The sequence below is a fragment of the Oenanthe melanoleuca genome, chromosome 6 (genome assembly GCF_029582105.1).
Source record: "Oenanthe melanoleuca isolate GR-GAL-2019-014 chromosome 6, OMel1.0, whole genome shotgun sequence".
NCBI lineage: Eukaryota > Metazoa > Chordata > Aves > Passeriformes > Muscicapidae > Oenanthe > Oenanthe melanoleuca.
This window is the reverse complement of record NC_079340.1, coordinates 6246740-6269096: the sequence shown is the minus strand read 5'-3', so window position 1 is coordinate 6269096 and position 22357 is coordinate 6246740. Positions and strand designations below refer to the sequence as shown.

The 22357-nt window shown below is 35.3% G+C and overlaps 1 protein-coding gene across 2 annotated transcripts in view; it reads left to right on the top strand.

Annotated features, from left to right (window-relative positions):
* The window catches only part of CABCOCO1 (ciliary associated calcium binding coiled-coil 1), a 54090-nt gene that overhangs the window by 5750 nt on the left and 25983 nt on the right, over positions 1-22357 (top strand). Inside the window, exons 2-5 of one of the 2 annotated variants that reach the window (XM_056494751.1) lie at positions 642-862; positions 3731-3900; positions 6813-6957; positions 11094-11166. In XM_056494751.1, the coding sequence (XP_056350726.1) occupies positions 642-862; positions 3731-3900; positions 6813-6957; positions 11094-11166 (609 nt within the window). The remainder of the gene's footprint in view (positions 1-641; positions 863-3730; positions 3901-6812; positions 6958-11093; positions 11167-22357) is intronic. The other variant, XM_056494752.1, reaches the window with a different exon arrangement.

Here is a 22357-nt window from a genome sequence, read left to right as displayed (position 1 = left end):
ACAAAATAAAATATCATCAAATATTCCTATTTTTTCTAAGACCATTGCATTGTTATTTTATGCTCGGTTGTTAGCCTCTAAAACATCTTTCCTAGGAACAGTAGTGTGAGATCCTTGTATGTCATTCTGTTGCAACAAACATCTTGGACTTCTGTTTGGCTAGGGGAAGGAGAGAGTGTAAACAGCAAATTTGAAAGTGCAATCAAGTATATGGTGGAGAGCAAATAGCATATGTGTATTTTCATAATATGTTTAGGAGAAAGTTAATTTTAACATTTAATTATTGTGCAATATTATGTTGGTCAAATTTAGATTCATGGATTCTTTTGCACCTTTAAATCTCTGTTGTTTTTATTTGCAAGTTAATTTAATCTTGTGCAGCACATAATATGTTGATGTATTGCTATATGAATTTATGATAAAAATACTGTATTCCATGTATCTGCCCAGCACTTCTCTAGTGAGGATGTGTTAAGATATTGTGTTACTGCCTTATAATTACAGCTGTCTTACATTTTTTGCAGTTGTTGAATTAATTCCTTGCATACCTCTTCAATATAAAAATGTTATTTAGATAAGTTACTGACATTAATGAAATAAACATTTTTTAAAATTGTATTCCTATATATACGTGTATGCAGGATGAAGTCCGAGATCAGGATGAAGTCCGAGACCAGGATGAAGTCCAAGATCAGGATGAAGTCCGAGACCAGGATGAAGTCCAAGATCAAGATGAAGTCCAGGATCAGGATGAAGTCCAAGATCAGGATGATATAGGTGGAAGGAAGATTACTAATAGGACATTTCTATCTCTTTCCCAAATTACTATCTTGTCAGAAGAAAATCTGGAAGGAGTTGAAAAGTAAGTGGCAATGACAGCAATGCTGGGACCCATATAATAGCGAAATAAGAATAGCGGACTATTTGTTAGATTTCTTTTGTGATGGGTATGTCATTAGTCTTTAAATATTCAGTTAAATCATTGGTAATTAATATTATTCACAAAAGATGGAAGAAATACTTTTGATCTCAGATCTACTCTGGTTTACTGTTTTTCCTATGTCTCTTGATTTTGCTTAGACTCCTTTTTTTCCACTTGTATTTCACTTTGTCTTGGTTTCTGAATTTACTATACCTTTAAATATGCTGTAAACAAAATACTAAGATGTAAATAAGAACAGGCTGATACTGAGCTTTTTTAATAAGTCTTACTGGGTAACTTTTTTTGCTAAAACATTTGAGATTCTACTCAAAATTTTAACATGAGTTACAAAAAAATCATAAAAAGGTCTTAAAAGTTCAACAAGGGAAAGCTTAAGAAGGCATTAGTGGGTTGCCATTATGGTGCGCTGGGGAAATAGGAGGCAACCAGACTTCTGATGTCAAGCTGTCTTTGTCTTTCCTGTACCAACACTCTCCCTTGTTAGTAGTGTTTAGTAGCAGCTAAATTTAGGAGGCCAGGAGTTCAACCTGAAAGTCTAGATTTATATTTGAAAGATGGGACTTTTCAGAAGTGCAGGAATTATTTAGGAGCACTTGTGTCTGCTAGCAGGTTTTGCTAGCAGGGAATTGAAAGCCAAAGGACTGGTCTGCTGGTCTAGTTTCGGAAGGAAGAGGTGGGGGGTGTATAAAATTCAGCTTTGTTCTTCTGTATAGGTAACCATTTAATAGAGATTAAAATATTCCTGAAACACATTCTGTTCTTCCTCTTCCAGGGAGAAAAGGTCTTTCTGGGATTATTTTTTTTTTAAGGAAACTGGAAAGAAAATTTGCTACCATCAAATAATAATATAAAAATTCTTTCCTTTCCTGTTTTCTCTTGCACAATAGGCCTCTTTAAATTTAGAGGAGACTGAAGTGTACAACTCATGGTGACTAAAATATGCTTAACGACACAATTCTTTGTGCAACTTTCTCATTAAGATTAAAAAGAAAAGTTCTGAAAGATCATATGCTCTTTTAGTCTCACCTGATCACATATTTTTTTTATACACACTGTACAAGGGGTGTAAAGTATATACTGCATCTGACTGGAAGGTGCACAGTTACAGGGTATTTTATGCACACTAAGCAATTTAACAGCAACATTAACATGTTGTTTACCACTGTGCACTGTGTCTATTTACAAAAGCAATTTGAAGGCCACAGCTAAGGTTAGAAAATCAGAATAGATCCGATTCAGTGTGAGAGTTTTGGTGTCCTGCATTCCCATCTATCAGGGAGTTTTGTACTGCTGTCCATCTTCATAAGACTTGAGCCCTATGAAGAAAGAAAAAGCAAAGGAGGGTAACTACGAAATCTATCTGCCCCATCATTTCGCAGTCATGTACAGATACTGTTGTCAGTGACATGCCTTACAGAGTATTGAAAAGATGAGCACTGGCATAGTTAGTAGAATCCGAGAAAATCTAAATCCCTGAGAAGCTCTGATTATGAGAACACAGACTTGGCAGAAGCTTCAGAGAGAGAGGATATGGACTGTTTCAAACCTTGGAAAGTTCAGCTGGCCATATTCCACTTCTATTCTAGGACACAGTTAAGTGTTTTTAACCGACTTGCATGTGTGCAGACGTACAAATTTGTCATGTAGAACAAAGGAATATGTGTTTTAAACAAAACTAATTGGATTATATGCTTTACTTTGTTAACTATTGAGGCTTTAATTAAAGAAAGGAACTCATCTCATTTGACAGTGTATCTGTTCTGTGTCGGTGAAACCCCTGAAAATTTAATGGCTGTGATCAGTACGTCTGGTACTAATGTCCTTCTTAGGAAGGAATAAGAAGGCAGCAGGGCTTGGGAAGACCTTGCTTTTTTACAGGGGACTAGAAACTGTGATTGCTGGCATCTGTATCCTGAGCTGTAGTTAAGAAGCCAAAGATTGCTTTAATGTGAAACTTAACTACCTGAGACATGGCCGAAGCTATACTGGAAGAATTGAAACCAAGTTCTAGCCCCAATCCCATCTCTTCATGTGGAAAAAAGCACACAGTTATTATAAAAGATGTGACTAATTCTGTATTTGGAAAGAGTAGACATAAATGTGTCAGCAACAGTATAACCTTCTACAAGGGAGTGTATTTTTTCATAAATTTTGCAGTTAAAGTACATGGAAAAATTTTCATCGTGTGCCAGTAAAATGGGATGCGGCTCTTTTGTTTTGAACATTATGGAAGTGCAATTTAAGTGTCTAAATATTTTATCTACTTTCAGTAATTATGTATCATAGTATTTACATTAATTTTCAGATGTAATTTTTTGTCAGAGGCAACATGAAAAACAATCTTGAAATGGAAACAAGATCTTATTACTACTGTAAAATTATCTAAATCAAAGTGAAAACATGATAGTGGAAAGTGGAAACTAGAAGTGTCATTTCATCCCACAAACCAATTCCTGATGAACCACTCTTTTTCTCTGGAATTCAATGTATTTCTCTTTGGTTTTGTAATGCTCTAATTTTTGTTCTTTTGTTAGTCATATCTTGACACTTCAATACTGTCTGCTGAAACCTGCAAGTAGTTGTTTACTTTTTGATTAGTCCTCTGATCATAAATGTAATCTAGGAATTGATGTAGCTAAATTCAAGCAATTATGTGCATATGCACAAATGAATAATATAGCAACTAAACAAATGTTATAGATTTAATTGCATGCAGACCAAGTAAGACTTTGGAATCTGTAATTTATTTTTTAACTTCATTATTATACTCTGCAATTTTTTTTTTAGGAAGATGGAAGAATTTCTGAATCTTACACAACTAAAGACATCTTTGAAAGAAGCTATTTTACTAGATTATTATACTGCAGGATTTTGGTGGGCTAAAGGAATGAACTTCAGTCTTATCCAGCTCTCAGGATTCATGGATCTATTAAATTTTGCCTTGGAGAACCTCAGTGGTATGTATAATTAAGAATTACAAAATAAATATCTAAAGTGGAAGGCAAGAATGTTTCCCAGTCATTTTAATAAAGTGATATTTAATTGCAAGTAATTGTGAAATTATTTATTTTCCTCTCAAAGTGGTATGTTGGTATGTTAGACCTTGTGCATGAAAACAATTCTTACTGGCAGATCTCAAGTATTTTGAGTAGAATATTCCTCGTACTTTGTTTGTGCAGTACGTGGTACAAATAGGCCAGTCCTGAAGAGACCTTTTCTTTGTTATGGTAAAATAAATAATAATTACAGCTTTCTCAGTGACTGACTCACTGCAGCCTTGGGCACATTTCTCCACTGTTCGAGATATTCAGTACATCCTGTAGTATTACAGAAGGTGAATTACATTTTTTTTAATTCTTGGAGGTCAGCTCTCAGCTTTCTATATGGCAGAAGTGCAAAATATATGTTAACTAAGGACTGGTGAGGGAAGTAAACTGGCATTGCTGCTGAAAGATGAAAAATGTCAATGAATGGACTGTGGCTTCTGTGGCTATGAGAAAATTTGCCACAAACCTTGGTCTAGTGGGAATGGAATAGCCAGAAAAAGATGATAGCCCTGTCCTCTGAAACCTTCTTTGTCAGATTCTAATGCTTCCTTAACATTCACTTTGAAGGTGATTATGTTGAGAAAAGTCCATCCCAGAAGAAGAGTGAAAGGACTCAGCAGTTTCATTCAAAAGAGAAGGCGAATATTTGAAATTAAACTCATAATAGTTATTATACTCTTTCACTGTAATTTAGTTCAAGGGCCTTTCTAACTTGGAATTTTGACAGAATATGTACGTGCTTTATGATCATTGGAATTCCAGTTGTCCTTCCTGTTTCCAATGAGAAAGTATCTTAACATATGCTAGCTATATTACTATAACAATGGAGCAGAACGGAAAGCCATCAGAAATTAGTTTTATGAGACCGTGGCAGGCTGGTAGCACAACCAGTTATTAAAGCTGACTGACATTTTTCAGAACTGTCATCTTAGTTGCATAAAGCTTTGCCAAAGTTTTAACTCTTTAAGCTGAAATTTTCCGTGGCCCTGTCTGCTTGTGATGAATTTTTATATATAAAATTGTAACTGAACCAGTTCAGTGGGCAGACAAAGGCTGTGGGAAAAAGAACCTATTTTATGTCTTTTTTTTTTAACAGGTCTTCTGCCCCAGTGCTTTGAGGTAAAGATAAAGGTTTGGCAAGCAAATGTTGTAAATTTGATTTTTTGCTGTCCTGTGAAAATCCATTTAGATTTGGCTAAGATAAACGTGGATTTTAGAGAAAGAAAATGTCATTTTTAAATGCTTGCAGGAAACTTCTTATATGTGCTTCACAGCCCAGGACTGAGATGAATTTTCTTGTAATTACCAAACATTTCAACTAAAAGCAAAATTCCAATGTCTTACATTAAGACACTTTCTTTTCATTTCCCTGCACTGGACCCAATCATTCTGGAGAATTAAGCAGACTTGGCCATAATAGCAAGAGTAGCATTGAACAGGAAGAATGGATTTAGAGGAGGAGGGTAGTGGAAATGCATTTAGGGCTGGTAAAGCAGCAAGGAAAACTGGAGGCCTTGCTTGATGGGGAGTCAGAATGAGTTGTATGATTTGATTCTCTTCTATCCATTGAAGGTAAAGTGCTCCTTATCTCCTGGAAGCGCTGCATGAGTCTTCCTGAGACAGGTGGTAGGGACTGAAAATCAGGTGTGCAGACAAAAGAGAAGATTTGGATGAATTGACAAGAGACTCAGTGATACTGTTATGTGCCTTCACTTCCCTACAAAGGGTGATATTTCTAGTTGTGTTGCTTTTCCTCATTTCCTATGGCTTCTATTTTCTCTGCCGTCTTTGTGTTTCTTGTTCTTTCCCATATGGTTATTTATATTGTGCTGCCTTTCTTACTGAAAAGAGAGGTAAAATTTTCAAGCCTTTGATTACTGTGCCACTAAAGGGCAAAACTATAAAAGAACAGAAGTCTTTTAAGTATTTTTATTTGTTTTCTGTACAAAAAAGCCAAGGAGTGTATCGGTAGAGACATAAAGCAATGAGGAAAATTAATCTATTTCACCACCCACTTTTTTCTGCACATTTTTTTGGACATAAAACGAAAATATAAATTGTATTTGAAGCTTTTTTTTTTTTTTAGCTTCCCATGGTTCTAATGGTGGCAGACACTGCAAATCAGAAAGATGAATCCTTTCTTTTTATAGGTTCAGCTAGCACTGATAAATTTCAGATTGTTCTTTTTGTCAGGACAGTTATCAAACAGAATTTAAATTCTAATTCCAACCTGTTTTGGCATTTGGTTTTGATTTCCAGGTTAAAAATATAAAGTAATTATCTGGCTTGGAAGGATGCAAAAATGTCTCCAAGTTTGATGATACATGCAGGGTCTTATGCATATTCATGTTTAATCTATTGTGACTGAAAGCACTTTAAAATATTCTTCACCCTTTTTAATATCTATTCCTGTATTAATGGCTTATGTTGCAAGGGGCATGGTCAGAAGAATAATCTTTTATAATTCATAAGCAATAGGCTGTTTTAAATAAAAACATTCTCTGCCTCACAAATTTGCATATTATTCTGCCTGTGGATCTCTCAGCATAGGTAAGAGGTGAAGCTGTAGTATCTTGAACATCCATTATTGTGATCCTTCCTTTTTGGAAGTGGAGTGGTGGTTTTGTGGTGTAATTTTAATGGACACTTTATTGATGAGAATAATGGCAATAAAAGCATTTGACTGGTGTTGGTTTTTAAGCTTTTAAGTGGTGGGTCATAACTAAAACTTCAATAAGTCTTATAATTAAAATGGGCCACAAAACCCCTTCCCACATTGGCATGTTTATACATAGTTTTTGTTCTTTGGGATTACTTTGCAGGGAAACATATGACCTTGGGAGATAATTTAAAAGAGCTTGAAAGAGCAATGTCTGGAATAGGAGAAACTGAGTCTGAAGAAAGAGGTGACCTGAATTTATTCAGCATTGAGCAAGCCAAAGCAATCATTGATTACTTGGTTACCAGGTATTTATTTCAACAGAATCTGTTCTTCTTTCAGTAATCTAATATAATGAAATATACTGGATATTTCCTTAATGTGAAAATGACTGATAAAATAACAGTGACAACAAGAACAACAACATCAACACATTTTTTATTACACTACTACTACTACTACTACTATTACTACTATTACTAGTATTTTGCTATTATTTTACTGGATATCTTCCTACTGTGCCAACATACTGCAAACATCAAACTTTAAATCATGAAAAAGAAGAGAGAATATGCAAGGAGCAGTAAAGATCTGGCCTCAGGTGTCAAAGCCCAGAAAATAAATTTAGACTGGAAGTTTATCAAAAAGTAAGATTAAATATTATGCTGAAAATATTCCTTTTAGATTTTGTTTCAAGAACACAGTTGTGTATGGACAATATTCTTATATTGCTTTTAAAAGCTGCTTTTAGATTCCATCTGAATTAAATTGTAGGTCTCATTTGTCTTGTTTAGATCATATCTGGAGGCTGTTACTCTAAGTATTTGTCTGGCCTTGACAGTTATAGTGGACTGAAGTAATTTAAAGTTTTTTGCTTACAGAATTAAGGTTCTGATCATATAGGAGGCATAAAAATGTTTCATTTCAAAATCAGCAGAAGTCCGGTATGTACATTAAAAGGTTTTTGTGATGTGTCTCAGCTTTTAAATGGAGACACAGAAAGAGATGCTAACAGCAGTAAATTTGTTATTTATTTGATTAAAATACTGAGTCTGATAGCAATAGTAATGCCCCTGTATAAAGTTTTTACTTTATAGTAATGTGTACACTTAACCCCTGAAATGCCATGGTTAAGGCAGTGGCTGTGCTGACATATCCCTGTTTGCAGTACATGATGGACAGAATGGTTCTCAAACTGTTTAACCATCCATGAATGTCAGGGGCAAGGAGATGGAAAATTGGTAAGTTGCTCCTGTAGTATATGCTCATCCACTGTACTGCAGGTGCAGCCTTTCAGCCCATTTTCTGACCTAAATGGGGGGGTGACGGTGGGGGTATAATAAAAATAATAAAAATTGAGTAAGATTATGACTGATCCATATATAGATTTGTTGGGAATTTCTGACTGTTCTTTAGGAAAAGTTTAACACAACAAAGAGGGGGTTTTTAGAGTATTTTCCTGAATGCAGAAAAGTATTTTTTCTTGAAGAAAGGCAATATACTAGGGTAGCTATTAGCCTTCCAGTTTAGAGTACTTAGATTCAGATGGGGATTTAAACCCATTGCAAGCAATTTCTCTTACAGTTGGGCTATAAAATATGTCTCTTCCTCCTGCTCTCTGATTTTTTCATTTGTTTCTTTTTCATGGAAAATACAAAACACTTAAGAAATAAGAATAAAAAGTAAGAAATAAGAGATAAGAAATAAGAACATCTCTTGAAATCTCAAATTTCTGTAGTCAAGGTGGACTAATGTCCTGCCAAGTACTAGCCCTAAACTAAAAGGAAACTTGGCATTTAAGATGTCTCAACTCCTTTTACGTCTGTCTTCCTGTCTGTCTGTTGTATATTTATATGGAACAAATGTTCTTTCCAAATATCAGATCTATAGCTCTTGTATAAATTATCCATTGAGAGATATCTTGCCCACGAAGTAATTCCTTCACAGTCAGAAGAATTTCATCCAAGAGATTAGGTGCTTCATCCTACTTCCATCAAAGTATTAGCTGGAAAGAAATACAATCAAGCTGCAAAACTTTTGCAGCAGAATGCTATTTTGGCCACCAAATATGTGGTTGTATGTCCAAACTGCTCAATTTTTTACAAATGTGTACTGTGGCGACATCATGGATGTACACACGTACCCTGAAATGTATCATATGTTTCCTGTTTATGCAATCCGTTATTTCAGTCACTGGAATATTTTTTTCTAAATAAGAATGGAATTAGCATGCTTAACTGGGTATACTTTAAACTTTATGAACTCAGAAATAGTTTGAGTTTTACTAAAATTCAAATTAATATATTAGTTCAATACATTTTTGTTTGTTTAATTTTAAATCATAAGCCTGTAGCTTTTTTTCTTCTTCAGAGAGTATGACATGCTGTAGTTCAGATCACATTTTTACAGATGGAGGTGTAAACCCATGGCATTTATAACTCAAACAAAGGGACAAAAGCTTAACCACATGGGCACAAACTGTGGCAGCTATAATGATACCTTCAGGTTTGGTGGAAGGTGACAGTTATCATCTTTTCATCTTGTCTCCTTGGGCAAAAACATCCACATAGCTCCTGATGTTTTCTTTTCAGGAAGAAGTGCAGCTGGGGAAATATGTCACTGTTAATCACCTTCAGATTCTCATATGACATCATAAGAGGGCCTATTCTTAACAATATTACTTACACAAGTAAAATTATTTCTGTGTAATTGCTATGGAATTTTTAAATTGTTCTCAACAAGTAGAAATAAAAGGAGGCATTTTGTATAATGCTTGATACAAGAAAGAAAATTATACTGTTTTTTCTAGATAAATTCTGATGTCTAATTTCTGTCATTTGATTTAAAGAGCATTAAATGGAGGAATATTTTCCTTCATACAGGATTGGGGGTGCCAGGTTGAACAGAGATCTGGTTTAAAATAAAGACATAAAATGCCTGAAATAATTACTAATATTTTTGCGTATATATTTTAAATTATATGTACCTATAACATAGTCCATAAAGAATATCATAACGCATTTGGGGGGCTAAAGGGAATGAAAAGACCTGACTTTCAGGTTTTGTAAATCTGGCTTGTTTCCAAAGCATTAGGATAAGAGAACAAATTGAAATATTAATTTCTGCCATTATGATAGGAAGGATATATGTCTTATTTCCTGTGTGTCTGTAATGTTACTAAAATATTTGTCTTTTTCCAAGTAATCCTTGTTAGAATTTTACCAAATTACAGGTGTGTATGTAAGGGGACATATATTTACATAAATCAGTGTGAGTCATTTCCAGGTTAAGTCCTGAGCTCTCTTTAAACATAATTTCTGTGTCTCCACTAAAACATGCCAGGAATTCTTTGGTGAAGTGCTGCAATAAAAATGTACTTAAATGGAATTACAAATACTATAAGGACTTAATTAATTTGAGTTTGAGGGAAGGCAGCCTCTAGCTAATGGTAGCCAGACTTCTTACGTGTGCCTTGCCGGTACCAAGCCACGGGTATTGCTGACCCTACTGATGGGTCTCTTAAGAAAAGAACCTGTGTTCTGTCCCTAGCCAGAAAGCACAGGAACCAGTTACAGATGTTCCCTGCAAATATTTCTGTACCTTTCATGGATACAGCAGGCAGGACAGCTATAAATTCTTGGAATCATTCTTCAAACTGGACTTGCTCTGAAATCACAGAGCAGTGACATGACAGAATCCAGGAGTTCTGTATCATGATTGTAAGAGATGAACTAACTGTAACAGACTGTGACAAACAAAACTTTTGGTTAAGCAAATCTATATCATTGTTCATTAGAAGAGGAAACAAAGAAAATTATTTAAAACATATGAAATGGAAAGCCAAGCCATATGTGTTTTAAGAAAGATAAATAGATTGGCATTGACAAAGTCTATTTAAAGTTACTTTTGTTGTAATACACAAAACTGCTGTGTGTTAATTTCGTTTTTTAGTTTTCCTTTGAGGAAATGCTACACTGATTTTGCAGAGTGACCTTGAGAGAATGAATACTTCTATTCTTTATTGTTTTGGTGTTCCAAGATCAAACTTTCTCCCTGCACTGGCAGCCTATCCCAGAATCTGAAAGCTGATTTGGCTTTGTTTCCTTCTTGTCTGTTATTGCTGATAATAAAGACCAAAGTATCCTGGTGATAAGTGTTTCAGGAATTACTTTTTTCAGAGTGGAACTTTGTCTTCTCAGAGTTCAATTTCATAAGGACTATGGATGTATTTTTAAGTATCACTCTGTGTTTTCTACAGTCATCTGATAATAAATCCTGCAAACTAAATATGCTGCTTGTTGTATCTGAAGTTAAACAACTGTTTCTTTTTAAAATTTGAAATGTTACCATGCTGGAGGGAAACTCTTAGTTTAACAAAACTTACAATGCTGTTACCTTTCCAAAAACTTACAGCTGTGGTAGTCTATGTTATGTTGTTTTTCAGTTTATTTAAACACTACAAAGCATATGAATACCTCTTCCACGGTCGTAGAGAAGAACCTGTGATAAGTAATGAGGTGAGTCATTTATATAGATGGAACTCATTATGCAGTTACTTAACGAGTGCACTGTGACACATGTTTTATATTGCTCAAAGCAGCTTTATGTCAACATCCCTGCATTACTAATGTAAAACGGCTGATTAAAGACTGCAACTTAAGATGTTTTGATCCTCGTATTCAAAATTAATTTGGGATTTCAAAAAAGTGTGAGTTCATTGCTTGGTTAAGTAGTTAGTTGTGCTAAATCAGGAAAACTTTTGTGTAGGTATTTGTACATTGATGCTTGTAATTTGAATTAGCAACAAGTCTGACTCTTTAAAGTCAGCAGTCAAAATCAGAAATGTTGTGTGCTGTGCCTAGTCTGACCACAGTCCTGATAGAGATGTATGCATGTGCATGTACAGAGTTTTGTTTCTGCTGTAGCCACCAAGAGTTAATTATATGTATTATAAAGAAAGAAGCAAACTAGAAACTGAACATTTTGAAATAATTCAGTTAACAATAGTGAGTTGGCTTCACAGTGTGCTTTATCATGTGTTCTAATTTACATGTGAAAAAATACATAAGAAAATGTGTTGTTGCAGAATGTGGCCTTTAATCAAATGGACAGGTTCAGTTAATAAAATAAACCTTCTTTTAGCCTGACTGTGCTTTTTGAGGATATGTGTTATAATACATCAAAAAATATTTGCATTTTAAATTTGTATTAGGAGCCAACTGATTGCCTAGAGAGGCAAAGCATTGTAATATTTTTGATGGTACTTATATTTTAGCTTATCAGTACACGATGAAGATAAAATTAGTGAACTGGAAAAATTCCTTTACACTTTCACCTGGTATTTTGACTCTGGTGATGTGGGATAATTGCTTTCCATGTTGCTTTTAACTAATCATATTATTAAAAAAAAATACTTTTCTTGACATGGATGCAAATATTTAGAAATTATTCTTGTCATTTACAAGGTGGATTAAAATTCCAACTATGATGAAATTGGTGATAAAACTGTCAATACAAAGGTAGAGCAGAACTTCAACATTGCTATGTTAGGGTGGGCATTTTATAGGTAATCAGATCCTTAGGTAGCACTTCTTAATTGGTAAAATCTATTTTAGTGAGGCTAATTACTTGATTAAGTAATTCTTGTGTGTGTAAACTTGAATCATTAGTCTTAGAAAGTTTTAGACTAGCTTAAGAGAAATGTCTTTGTGTTTCCTGAAGATTCCTTTCTGGCTGGGTGACATCATTATGCACTGTCCCAGCTGCAGGCAGGGGCTGCCCTGGGCAGGCTCTGCTGGGGAGCACCACCTTTGCTGAGGGTACCAGCACCTCTGGGCAGTGGTGGGAATGACTTCAGTGATGTTCCATCCAAGCAATAAGTGCCATCTGCAGCTTACACCTGTCACAAAACCCTGCATGACAATCTTTAGCTGTAACCCCTTTACGGCCTTTTCTTACCTGTGCTGCCACTTCAATCCATCTGTTTTGTATTCTGAGCTCCATGGCAGAGAGCTTTTAATTTGTCCAACTACACTCCAACACCCAAGAAAATCAATACTTATATTCTGTTAGAGTTCATTTTCATAGGTGATGCATTGTTCTTCAATAAGTAAAAGTTTAAGGTATTGAAGCTGCACATACAAATATATGGCATTATTTGCACTTGCTTTATGTGTTAAAATGTGAGGAGAGGTGAACTCAGCACAGACTTCAATTTTTTTGCTGTAACTTTATTTAGTAATTCTTGTGCATAAAAGAGATCATTGCTTCTATTTTGCAGTCCCTTAGATGAGCAGTTTTTTGGACTGCCATGGTTTGGTATGTGTGGCTGTGGCAGGAGCACTCATGAGGTGGTTTGCTCTGCAGTGCATCTGCTTAGGGAACAGGAGATCGACTGGGAAATCTCTGTGCTGAAAGTAGATAGTAAATTTGTGCTGAAAGCTTGGCTGCTGTCCTATTAATGTAGACCAATGTCTTACCAAAAAAATAGAAAGGCCACCGCAGACACACCACAGCCCAAAGCTGGATGTGATTCTGACTCTAAGCTGAGTGCAACTATTGTCTAAAAAGTTTTCCTTTAGCTGCAGCAATAGAAGCCTCTTCTTTTGTAACAGAACACTGTAAATTGTAATGTCCAGATTTGCCCAAATAACAAGAACCATGGTGTTCCAAGAGCTTAATTACAGGATTATCTCCTTTTTGTAAATGAACACTTTGAGATGAGTCAGTGAAATTACTTGCTTCAACAGAATTGATTTGCTTCCACTGAAAGGGCTTGAGCTCACCAAGTATGTGTGCCAGAAAGAATTACCTATGGAATAAAAGCCCAACAGCCTCAGGAGAAGATCTGCTTCTTTAAAAGAGATGCAGCTACAACAAATAAAAGCTGTACTCAGTGTTGTAATGGATATCCTTTTAGGGAAACCACAGTGTGTGTTTTCCAGTGAAATCTTATAGCAATGGGTTGTAAAGTCATTGTAATTTTTTTTTCTCTAGCACAGGCAATTATACAGTGTTCTCAATCAAGTTTCCTTTTTGATCTTTCACTGCAGTTATTTCCAAATGACCCTGTCATTTCCTGTGTAGAATAAAATCAGACAAGAAAAGGGAAATGACTCAAAACTCAGATTATGCATACAATATCTGTGGTTGTGCCGTTTAACAAAATCTAAGTTTTTTAAAAGTAGCACATAATTAGTGGAACTTCGCAGTCTGATTAATATTCTACATTCGATGCAGCTAGCATAATAAAGCCACCTCTGTAAAACAAAGTGTTCAAGTCTTAAAAAAGGTAACAAATGCCAGGCTAATTTTTTTTAATTTTATTTTTTAATTGGCTAAAGCCTTTAAACTTCAAACTGCCTGAGGTGATCATATTGCCTAGGAAAAAAAGGTTAAAACAGAAAGACATGAATGCTTGGTTAGATGATAAAACACACATCACACTTCTAACCTACTTTGACAGTATTTAAAATTTAAAACTTGCCTTTCTAACTATCAAATCCCTTATTTCTCCTTCATTCCAGATCTACAAAGACCTATATATTATGTATGCATGAATACCTTTTAGAAAACATGACGGTACAAGGAATTGCTGAGAAGTGTTAAGATTGCCAAGTAAATTCATTGCTTTTTTTTCCTGTTACTATTATGAGCAGTTTGCCCCATTTATAATGATTACAGAAGGAGCTGTGGTTTAGCTGTTCTGTGGCTATGATCCAAAATAAAATGGAAGTAGTGCTACCATATCAGAGTTCTTCGGGAATATTGCTGTTAAAGATCCTGTTTTTTACCTTCTGCTTGTTCTGGACATCTTGCTCTCTAGCTGTGATTTAGTACACCTATATTAGCTCTCAGTTTCAAGGAAAGCAGAAGGAGTGCAGACTAAATATTGTTGTTCAGGGATTCAATGGAGCAATTCCTGTAAACACATCAGATCTTATAACAAAGGTTTGAATTGTTAATACATGAATTGTGTAGAAGTTTTTATTATTTTCTACTTCTACATTTGGTGAATTTATTTTGCTTTGATAGGATTATATATTACAACATATTTTGCATTTTTTTTTCTCTCATTTAAAAATTGTACCTTATACTGCAGTTCATGTTTTTTGCTGGTCTCTGTTATGTATTTTTGGATGGTATGAGGCTAGGGTCTTTTGGGATTATGTCTGCTTTGAAACATTTCCTAATAAAAATAATGTGGTTGGTAAATCTTGTTTTAGTCCTAGTTGCTTTAGCCAGCCTGATGGAGTAATCTGCTACTTTATGGCCCAGATGACTAGCTAAGTTTGACTTCTTGAAATAGTAGTGTACAATGTAATTTTCTTTAGAGATGTCATAGTGGGTCAGGTTGCAATAAAAATATCGAAGATTAAATTTAATGGCAGTGCAGATTCAGTATTATAGCAGTCACTAGATATCATCCTCTGTACTTAGAGTTCCAAACTAGTTTCCATTAATGCTTTCATTCTATGTACTCCTTACTTTCTGAAGCATTAAGCTTTTGGACTATGTCTGTCCTTTTATCCAGTTATGGGTTGGGTTGGGTGTTTTTTTAAGTTTGAACAAAATCCCTTCTTTGTTTGAATTTAAGGAGGTGGATAGAAAGAATATGCTTTTTGAAAACTAATAAAGCTTTCTTTTCTTCTGATGGCAAAAATCCTAAAGTCTCGAAATTGACTTTGATACATAATCCTCATTAGGCGTTGCATATTTAGATTGGTTAATCATTGTTTAAACAAATTTGCTCCATGATTTCTTGAAAATGTATGAAACTAGAATATTTCCATAAGTATATCAGTTTATGCTACAGAAACTCATTTCCCAGCTAATGGAGTGCTTTTCAAAGCCTGGAGATGTCAGATATTTTTAGTGTCTAAAAACCTTAAGTTGATTTTTTGTAGCTTTGTTTTCTAAATATCACCATGGCAAAGACATCAAGAAGAGCATAGGACTGGAAGGAATGTCTTCAATTGTCAGCTGTCATACTGCTTTGTCATAGGGAAATATTCATAATCCTCTTCAGAAACCTGTCAAACTCCAGTTACAAAAGTTAAATTTTTTTGTCTTTGCTCTTTCAGTTAGGAAGTGCCCTGATGCCTGGTTTCTGTAGCTGTTATAAAATTTCAGTTTCTGGTCTGGGTGTATTCATAACAAGCTTATGTGTATTTGTCCTTGTGCCACTTTGTGCCAGTATTGACCTTTAGCTCTCGTTCCATCCCCAGTGTTTATTTTTCTAGTGTATAAAGAGACAGCAATCTTATTGTCAGTGTTCATTCAGCTAGACTAAAAAGCCAGCCTTCTCTACTCTTTGCTGTAAAGGTAGACTTTGATACATGTGTGCTTATATCCTTACCAGCCTCTTGTCATCCTGTTGACCTTCTTGTATAATTGTTCCACTTTAAATCAGTTTTTTTAGAACATAAGTGACCAAACAGACATAATATTGTTGCTAAGATAAAAGCAAGGCCTTGTAAAATATCAATAGTGCTTTCTTTTCCTCTGCTGGGAATAGCCTACATGATGGGTCCTAGAAGCACATTTTATATCTGTGTCGTGTGGCTATCTCATCGTACATCTGCTATTCTAGTTCTCTTTTGTTATTGTATTTTCTAGCTGAGGTACTCCCAGTGCACTGTAGGCTTAAAAAAAAAAAAGTCCTCACAATGTCGCCTCCCAATTTGTCATTGAATACAAGAGTGAATAGACTTCAAGGGTGTTCAATCCAATCTGTGCAGTATTCCTGCCCACTCATCAATTGATCATGTCTCTCACATTGCTTTTGTCTAGAAAATTATTTATTTAATAAACTATGAAATTAGTCAGGCATCATGTATTTTTGATAAGCTAATGTTGTGTTACATTCCATTTCTCTTTCATGCTCTTATTTATTTTTTCCCTTCAAAACATATTCCTGAAGCCTTTACTGCAATGAAGATCAAAACTACAGCTTCAGGAGTAGGTTCATTATTTTCTGATTATGGATGTTTAAAACTGGTACTTGGTCTTTTGATGTCTGAGGGGAAATTTTTGATGTCCATTACAGAAGTGTGCTGTTCCGAAGTCCAGATTACTGAAGTAAGCAGCTGGAGAGCCAGTGGGTTTTTGATAAAATTCAGGGATATCCAGTCCTTTGATCTTGAGGCTTGCTATGGCTGTAACCAGAAATGTTGAAGAACTTATGATTAGTCTGAATGAAAAGTGGAGTCTGTTGGAATTGTATTTAGTGCTGCTTCAAATAGTTAAGTATCTGTTGTGTAGTAGAAACAGTCTTTGTTTTCCAAAGATTGTGTTGTTATACTCATTTGTCAGTAGGGAAGCTACACTGACCTTTAGCAGTTACATTTTCACATGCTGATGGTCTTCTAATGCAATTTTAACATTCCTGAGTTTTGGTAGCTGAACTGCTCTGCCCTAAAAGCTGGTGAGAACTCCAGAGAGTTTGTGAAATTCATAAGCCAGTGCTGAGTACTTTTACAATGATTTAGGGAATGATTAACAAAACATTTTTAAATTTATTTTCTTAGGAAACATCAAATACAAAACAAGCCTGCTTTTTAACTCAGTAACATGCGTGAAGTCACGAAAGAAAAGAATCCAGACAGGACAAGTGCCAAATAGCAGACATGAGTTGTGCCTTCAGTGTACTGAGTACCATGGTTCTGACCCAGCCAGCATTTCACCAAGCACCTCTTTTTAACAAATTGAGAGCTTTAATTTCAATGGACCTATTCACATACACAAAATTAAACTGAAAAGTGACTGGGGTCGCATTGTTAAGCTCCCTGGAGGACAAAAAGCTAAAGATACTAGAAAAAAAAATTGAGGCTCATGATCCCTTTTTAGTTCAGTTGTACAGTTGACAAAGTGTCACATTTTTTGACTGTATGGTGTTAGAGAGAGAGGGGAAAAACTTGAATTCTTGGCAGGAAAACAGTTCTGGAACTATGCAGGAATTAATATATACACAGATGTGCTCTATGAGTTTTTAAATTATTTATTTAGAAAGTGGCTTGATTTCCACTTTCTGTATGTGTGTGGTTTGTATGTATGTGTTTGTACATATGTAAACATACATAGTTGTGATAAGAGCAGTAATGGCTTGTTTATTTGCTGGAATGCAGGTCAGCTAGGAATTGTAGGCTTTGACTGGAAGGATAGCCAGTACATTAATGACAGCCTGTTTCTGCTATTCATCAGGCTGTTCCATGACGCAAGTGATGAAGTGCTCTATCAGAAGGCTACAGCACATTTAAAAATTGGCTCTCAATCAAGGTGTAGATTTTAATAGAAGACATTGAGATTGGCAGAAATTCACTTGGAGAAATTTTAAAGTGGTCAACCAAAGTAACCTGAACACAGACTATTAGGATATGAATTTTGTTTTACTTTTCTAGTACTCCAGAATAGCTCGCTCTGTTGATGCCCTTTGGGAATTCTACTTGTTTAACTTGACTGTGAAAGAAAAGACCATTTAACTTGAGCATGAAACCATTTAACTTGGAGCTGAGAAAAGATCAGTAATTTTGTTTCATAGGAGAATCTGAGAATTTTGCAGTTTGATTTAATTCCAGTTTAAAACAAAAAAGTAAACACTTAACAGAATTGCTGTTCTCATATGTCTGTGTTTAAACTCCCTGACACAAAAGCAGTGCTTCTGAAGATCATTTCAGAGCTGCAGCTCCATCATGGTGCCATACAATGTACTTGGCTCTGCTGGAACAAGACCCACATGATCTAGGGGTCCTCAGCTTGCCATGGGGCATGTTGCTGAGGAGACAGAAATCTAGAAAACAGGATTCTTTATCAGCCAGTGTGGCAAACCACTGGAAGGGCTTTGTACATAAGCTGGTGAGAGCCAGGTAGGTTGCTGCTAGTACATAGGCAGAAAGTTATTTGCACAATAACTCAACTTTAGGAAGTTCAAAGAACATAACTTGAAAGGAATCTGCCAAAAAAATACAGATACATTTTATTTTAAGTCAAATTAATAATGTCTGCTGCAGTATGATGCTATTTGCAGTGTTAAACTCTTCCATGTAATGCAGCAGAGATCAAACAGCTTTTCAAGAATGTGCCACATTTTATTTATATTTTGCTGGTTCAAATTTAGCTGCTCTTTTTTAGAGTTGTTTGCCAGCAGGTGCCATTTTGGTGCCTGTACAGTTTGACGTACTGGAGACTGGTTTTCCAGAGCAGTTACCCTATTTCCAAGATTTCCTGAATAATTTTTGGTAATTGGCAAACACAGATCCATGACCTTATACTGCAATTAACAACTGTTTTGTACCCATTACCTTTATCTGCAGCTTTTCATCATCTTGAAAATTAAATTGTATTCATAAAAGTATCCATGGAATGGGCAAGTGATGTGATATTTCATGGGAGTATATCCCCACGGGTGAATATTTATGTATCAAATTCGTACATCTTGTGACCTTATGTTATGAATAACATGTTGCTGTTATTCATATAAATAAATAGCATGACATTTCTTTACCATGATGATTTATAATCAATATACATTTTAATAAATTTTCATCCTTTTTGTTGATGTTATGAGGACAAAAGTAATCCAAGTCTAAATAACTGACAAATTTTACAATCCTTTAAAGTTCCTTCTTAAAATGCACCAGAAAGTTTGTGTGTCTTCTATTTCCACCTTGAATTTTACAATTTTTTGTAAGATACAACATAAAATATTTTTACTGAACATTGAGTCTAATGTATTTGAATATTTAATTCATAAAAAATTTATTTTGATTTCCTATAAATATGCTAAGGTCAGCAAAATGTGGTGCTACTCATTAGAAACATAAATTTTATAGCATGTCTGGTATGTGAGGTAACTTATATTGCTACTTAAGCTTACATTTAATAAACCTTAGCTAAGAAAATTGTTTATATTTCAAAGGAAAGATAATAAATAAAATGAGGGCTTCGAATATTAATGTGAACTGTGCCTTTATTTTGTTAAAGCATTCAAAGTTAAATAGTGGTGGTCTGTTAACAATCTAGGGCTATTTGGCAAGTCTCTAAATTTACTCAATAATCAAAACATAAAAGGACAATGGAAACGTTTCACAATAAAAGAAAAAGCAGTTGAGTACAGAAACCAAACAAATTATTCTCTGCTTTTTCTTGGTAAGGAGGTGAACTTTATAGGAAGGGCAGCAAGCTCTGTGTTAGGGTTGCCTTTTCCTGCCTTTGTTATAAATTACATCTGTCTGTGAAGAATCCTCTCCAGTTCCTTAGTGGTTCATGGCTATGGGGGAGGTGGATATGTCTATCTGGAATTGGGGCAGGGAGAGACAGATTGTGGGGGAGCCTTTTCATTTTAGTGGTTTGTTTTTCACTGAGGAAATGGCAATTCTAAGCATTAATTTGCCTTGCTTACTAAATATACTGATGGATAAAATTCCTAAGAATCCAGCTGTGTAAATAGAATATTAACGAAACAACTGTTTTCTTCAGCATTTGTATTATTTGTTCTTTGTAGCTTGCTCGATTTTTGGAAGACTCCAGCACCATTTAAGTTCAGTGTAATCATTCAAAATGTTTTTATTAGGGCTTAAATGAGGAAAACATTTGGCAAAGGGATGGAGTTTATCCAAAGCATAATGTTTGATTCTTTCACAAGAGTCTGAATACACAACAGTATTGTAAGGCACCAGAAATATGGGAATAAGCTGCCAAATGGTACTGGAAGGAGAGCCATATACATACTTGGGTGTAGTGTGCTCTCCATGCACTCCTTCCCCTGCACCTGGTGAGCATCCAAAGAGATCAGGCCAAGGTAGCCCAGATGTGGCAGTGCAGGACCTTGGTTCTGGCCCCTTTCTCTCCTGTCTGCCCAGTTTCCTTCACCATTTGATCCTGAGGCAGGAGTCGTTTGCACATTGCTAGCAACATAGCAGGGTAGAAATTCTGTCCTTCCAATCTCTTCTTCAGTATGGGCTGGTGGCCAATTCCCACCGGCTCCAGCCCACTGACCCTCACTGTCTCCTCTTCTGATTTGGGAAATAGGCTCCCATCTGCCACTTCCATCAGCCATAGCTAACCTTGTGCTGACTGAGTCTTCCACAAATCCACTGTGTTTCTGTGGAAGCTGAGACTTCATTGAGTGCTTTGAGCACTCAGAAAACTTTGAATAGGTAGAATATACTGTATCTCTCAGGGCAGGCTTAAAAACACAGCAGTTGGAGCCTTTTGGTGTTCTTCACAGTTAAGACTATTATCTAAATTTTTTTTTGTTTGATTTTCCACGTGCACTGTTAAAAATTTGGTAATGAACTCATCCTGAATCTCCTCTTGGCCAACATAAAGCAAAGAGAAGAAATACCTACTTGTTTATACTTAAAGTTTGCTTTTTCCTACTTATTAGAGTGGGCAGACGCTTTGGCTGACCTTAAGATGCTTATGTGGTGAGTGTTCACTTTATTTTTTTTTTAATAGGCTGATTTCATCCTCATATTTTGTCCTCTGACTGCAAAGCCTGTGTCAGAGCCTGTGTTGGTTCTGCAGAGTTACACTGCAGATTTTGCTGTGTCCAGGATAAAACTTAAACAAATACAGATGTTTTCAGCTGAAATACCTCAACATTCTGCTTTCCACTTTTGTAACAAGTGGTCCTTCTGACTTTTTGGTTGTTTCTACAAGAATCCCACAATATTGTAAATAAATATTACAGAAAATATTGTTACTACTCCCACAGAACAGGACATTCTGCATGAATTACATGCTGAAATGCATATGACTATTTTCTTAGTATTAGAATTCCTGTGCTTTATGTGTTGTTTCTGTTCTATTCAAATAACACTAGGCAAGGAAAAATATCTCCTGTGCACTTGCAGTGTCATTTATTTTGACTGTGCCTATCAAATTTGGCTTGTGAACACAATCTAAGGAAATGGCATAGATTGTAAGTGATAAAGATGAATGTTGCATGCCTCATTTATAGGAAGGCCATCCAAATATGGTCTCAGAGTTGTGAGAACATCCTGTGCTAGAGACATCTTGAATTTTGCATTGATGAAGGCTGTGGACAAGTTTCAGGCTGGAATTCAGGTCTATTTCTAGATTTACTGGATGTTGTGTGTTGTGAAAAGATTGTAATACATTGCTACCAATGCATATAGTAGTGTTATATAACAAAATGGAAGAGTGCTAGGGATGTTCCTTAGAGATTATTCTACTTTGAATATCTGCTTTACAGTCTCTCAGCGTTTTTAGCGTTTTTCTTAGTGTTCATTTTGTATTCATGGTGCCCATCTATCATTTTTGTCTCTATCTGTTATACATTTAGGATCTTAATGATTGTCTTTTATTCTAAGAAAGATATTGCACCAGCTTTTTATATTCCTTGGGAATTAGGATGTAGTTTAAGACTTAAAATTGGAGAAATGTTAAATTACCTGTAATGGTCAGATTTCCAGTGAAGTATTGAAATGTTTTAGTTTCACAATAGACTCTTTTCAATTTTTAGCGTTGCTGTTGGCCTGGCAGTTCTAGATTAAAAGAAAGTGAGGGCTAGAGCTAGGGGGCGTGGGATAAGTGGGGCAAAGGGAACAGTTGGTTTTTTGTGTGTGTGTTTTTGTTTTTTTTTCTCTTTTTTTTTTTTTTTTTTTTGTTTTTTTTTTTTTTAATAATTCTACCATTGGTCCACTGTGGTGCCCTCCAGTGGAATTTCTAAAAATGCCATTATGT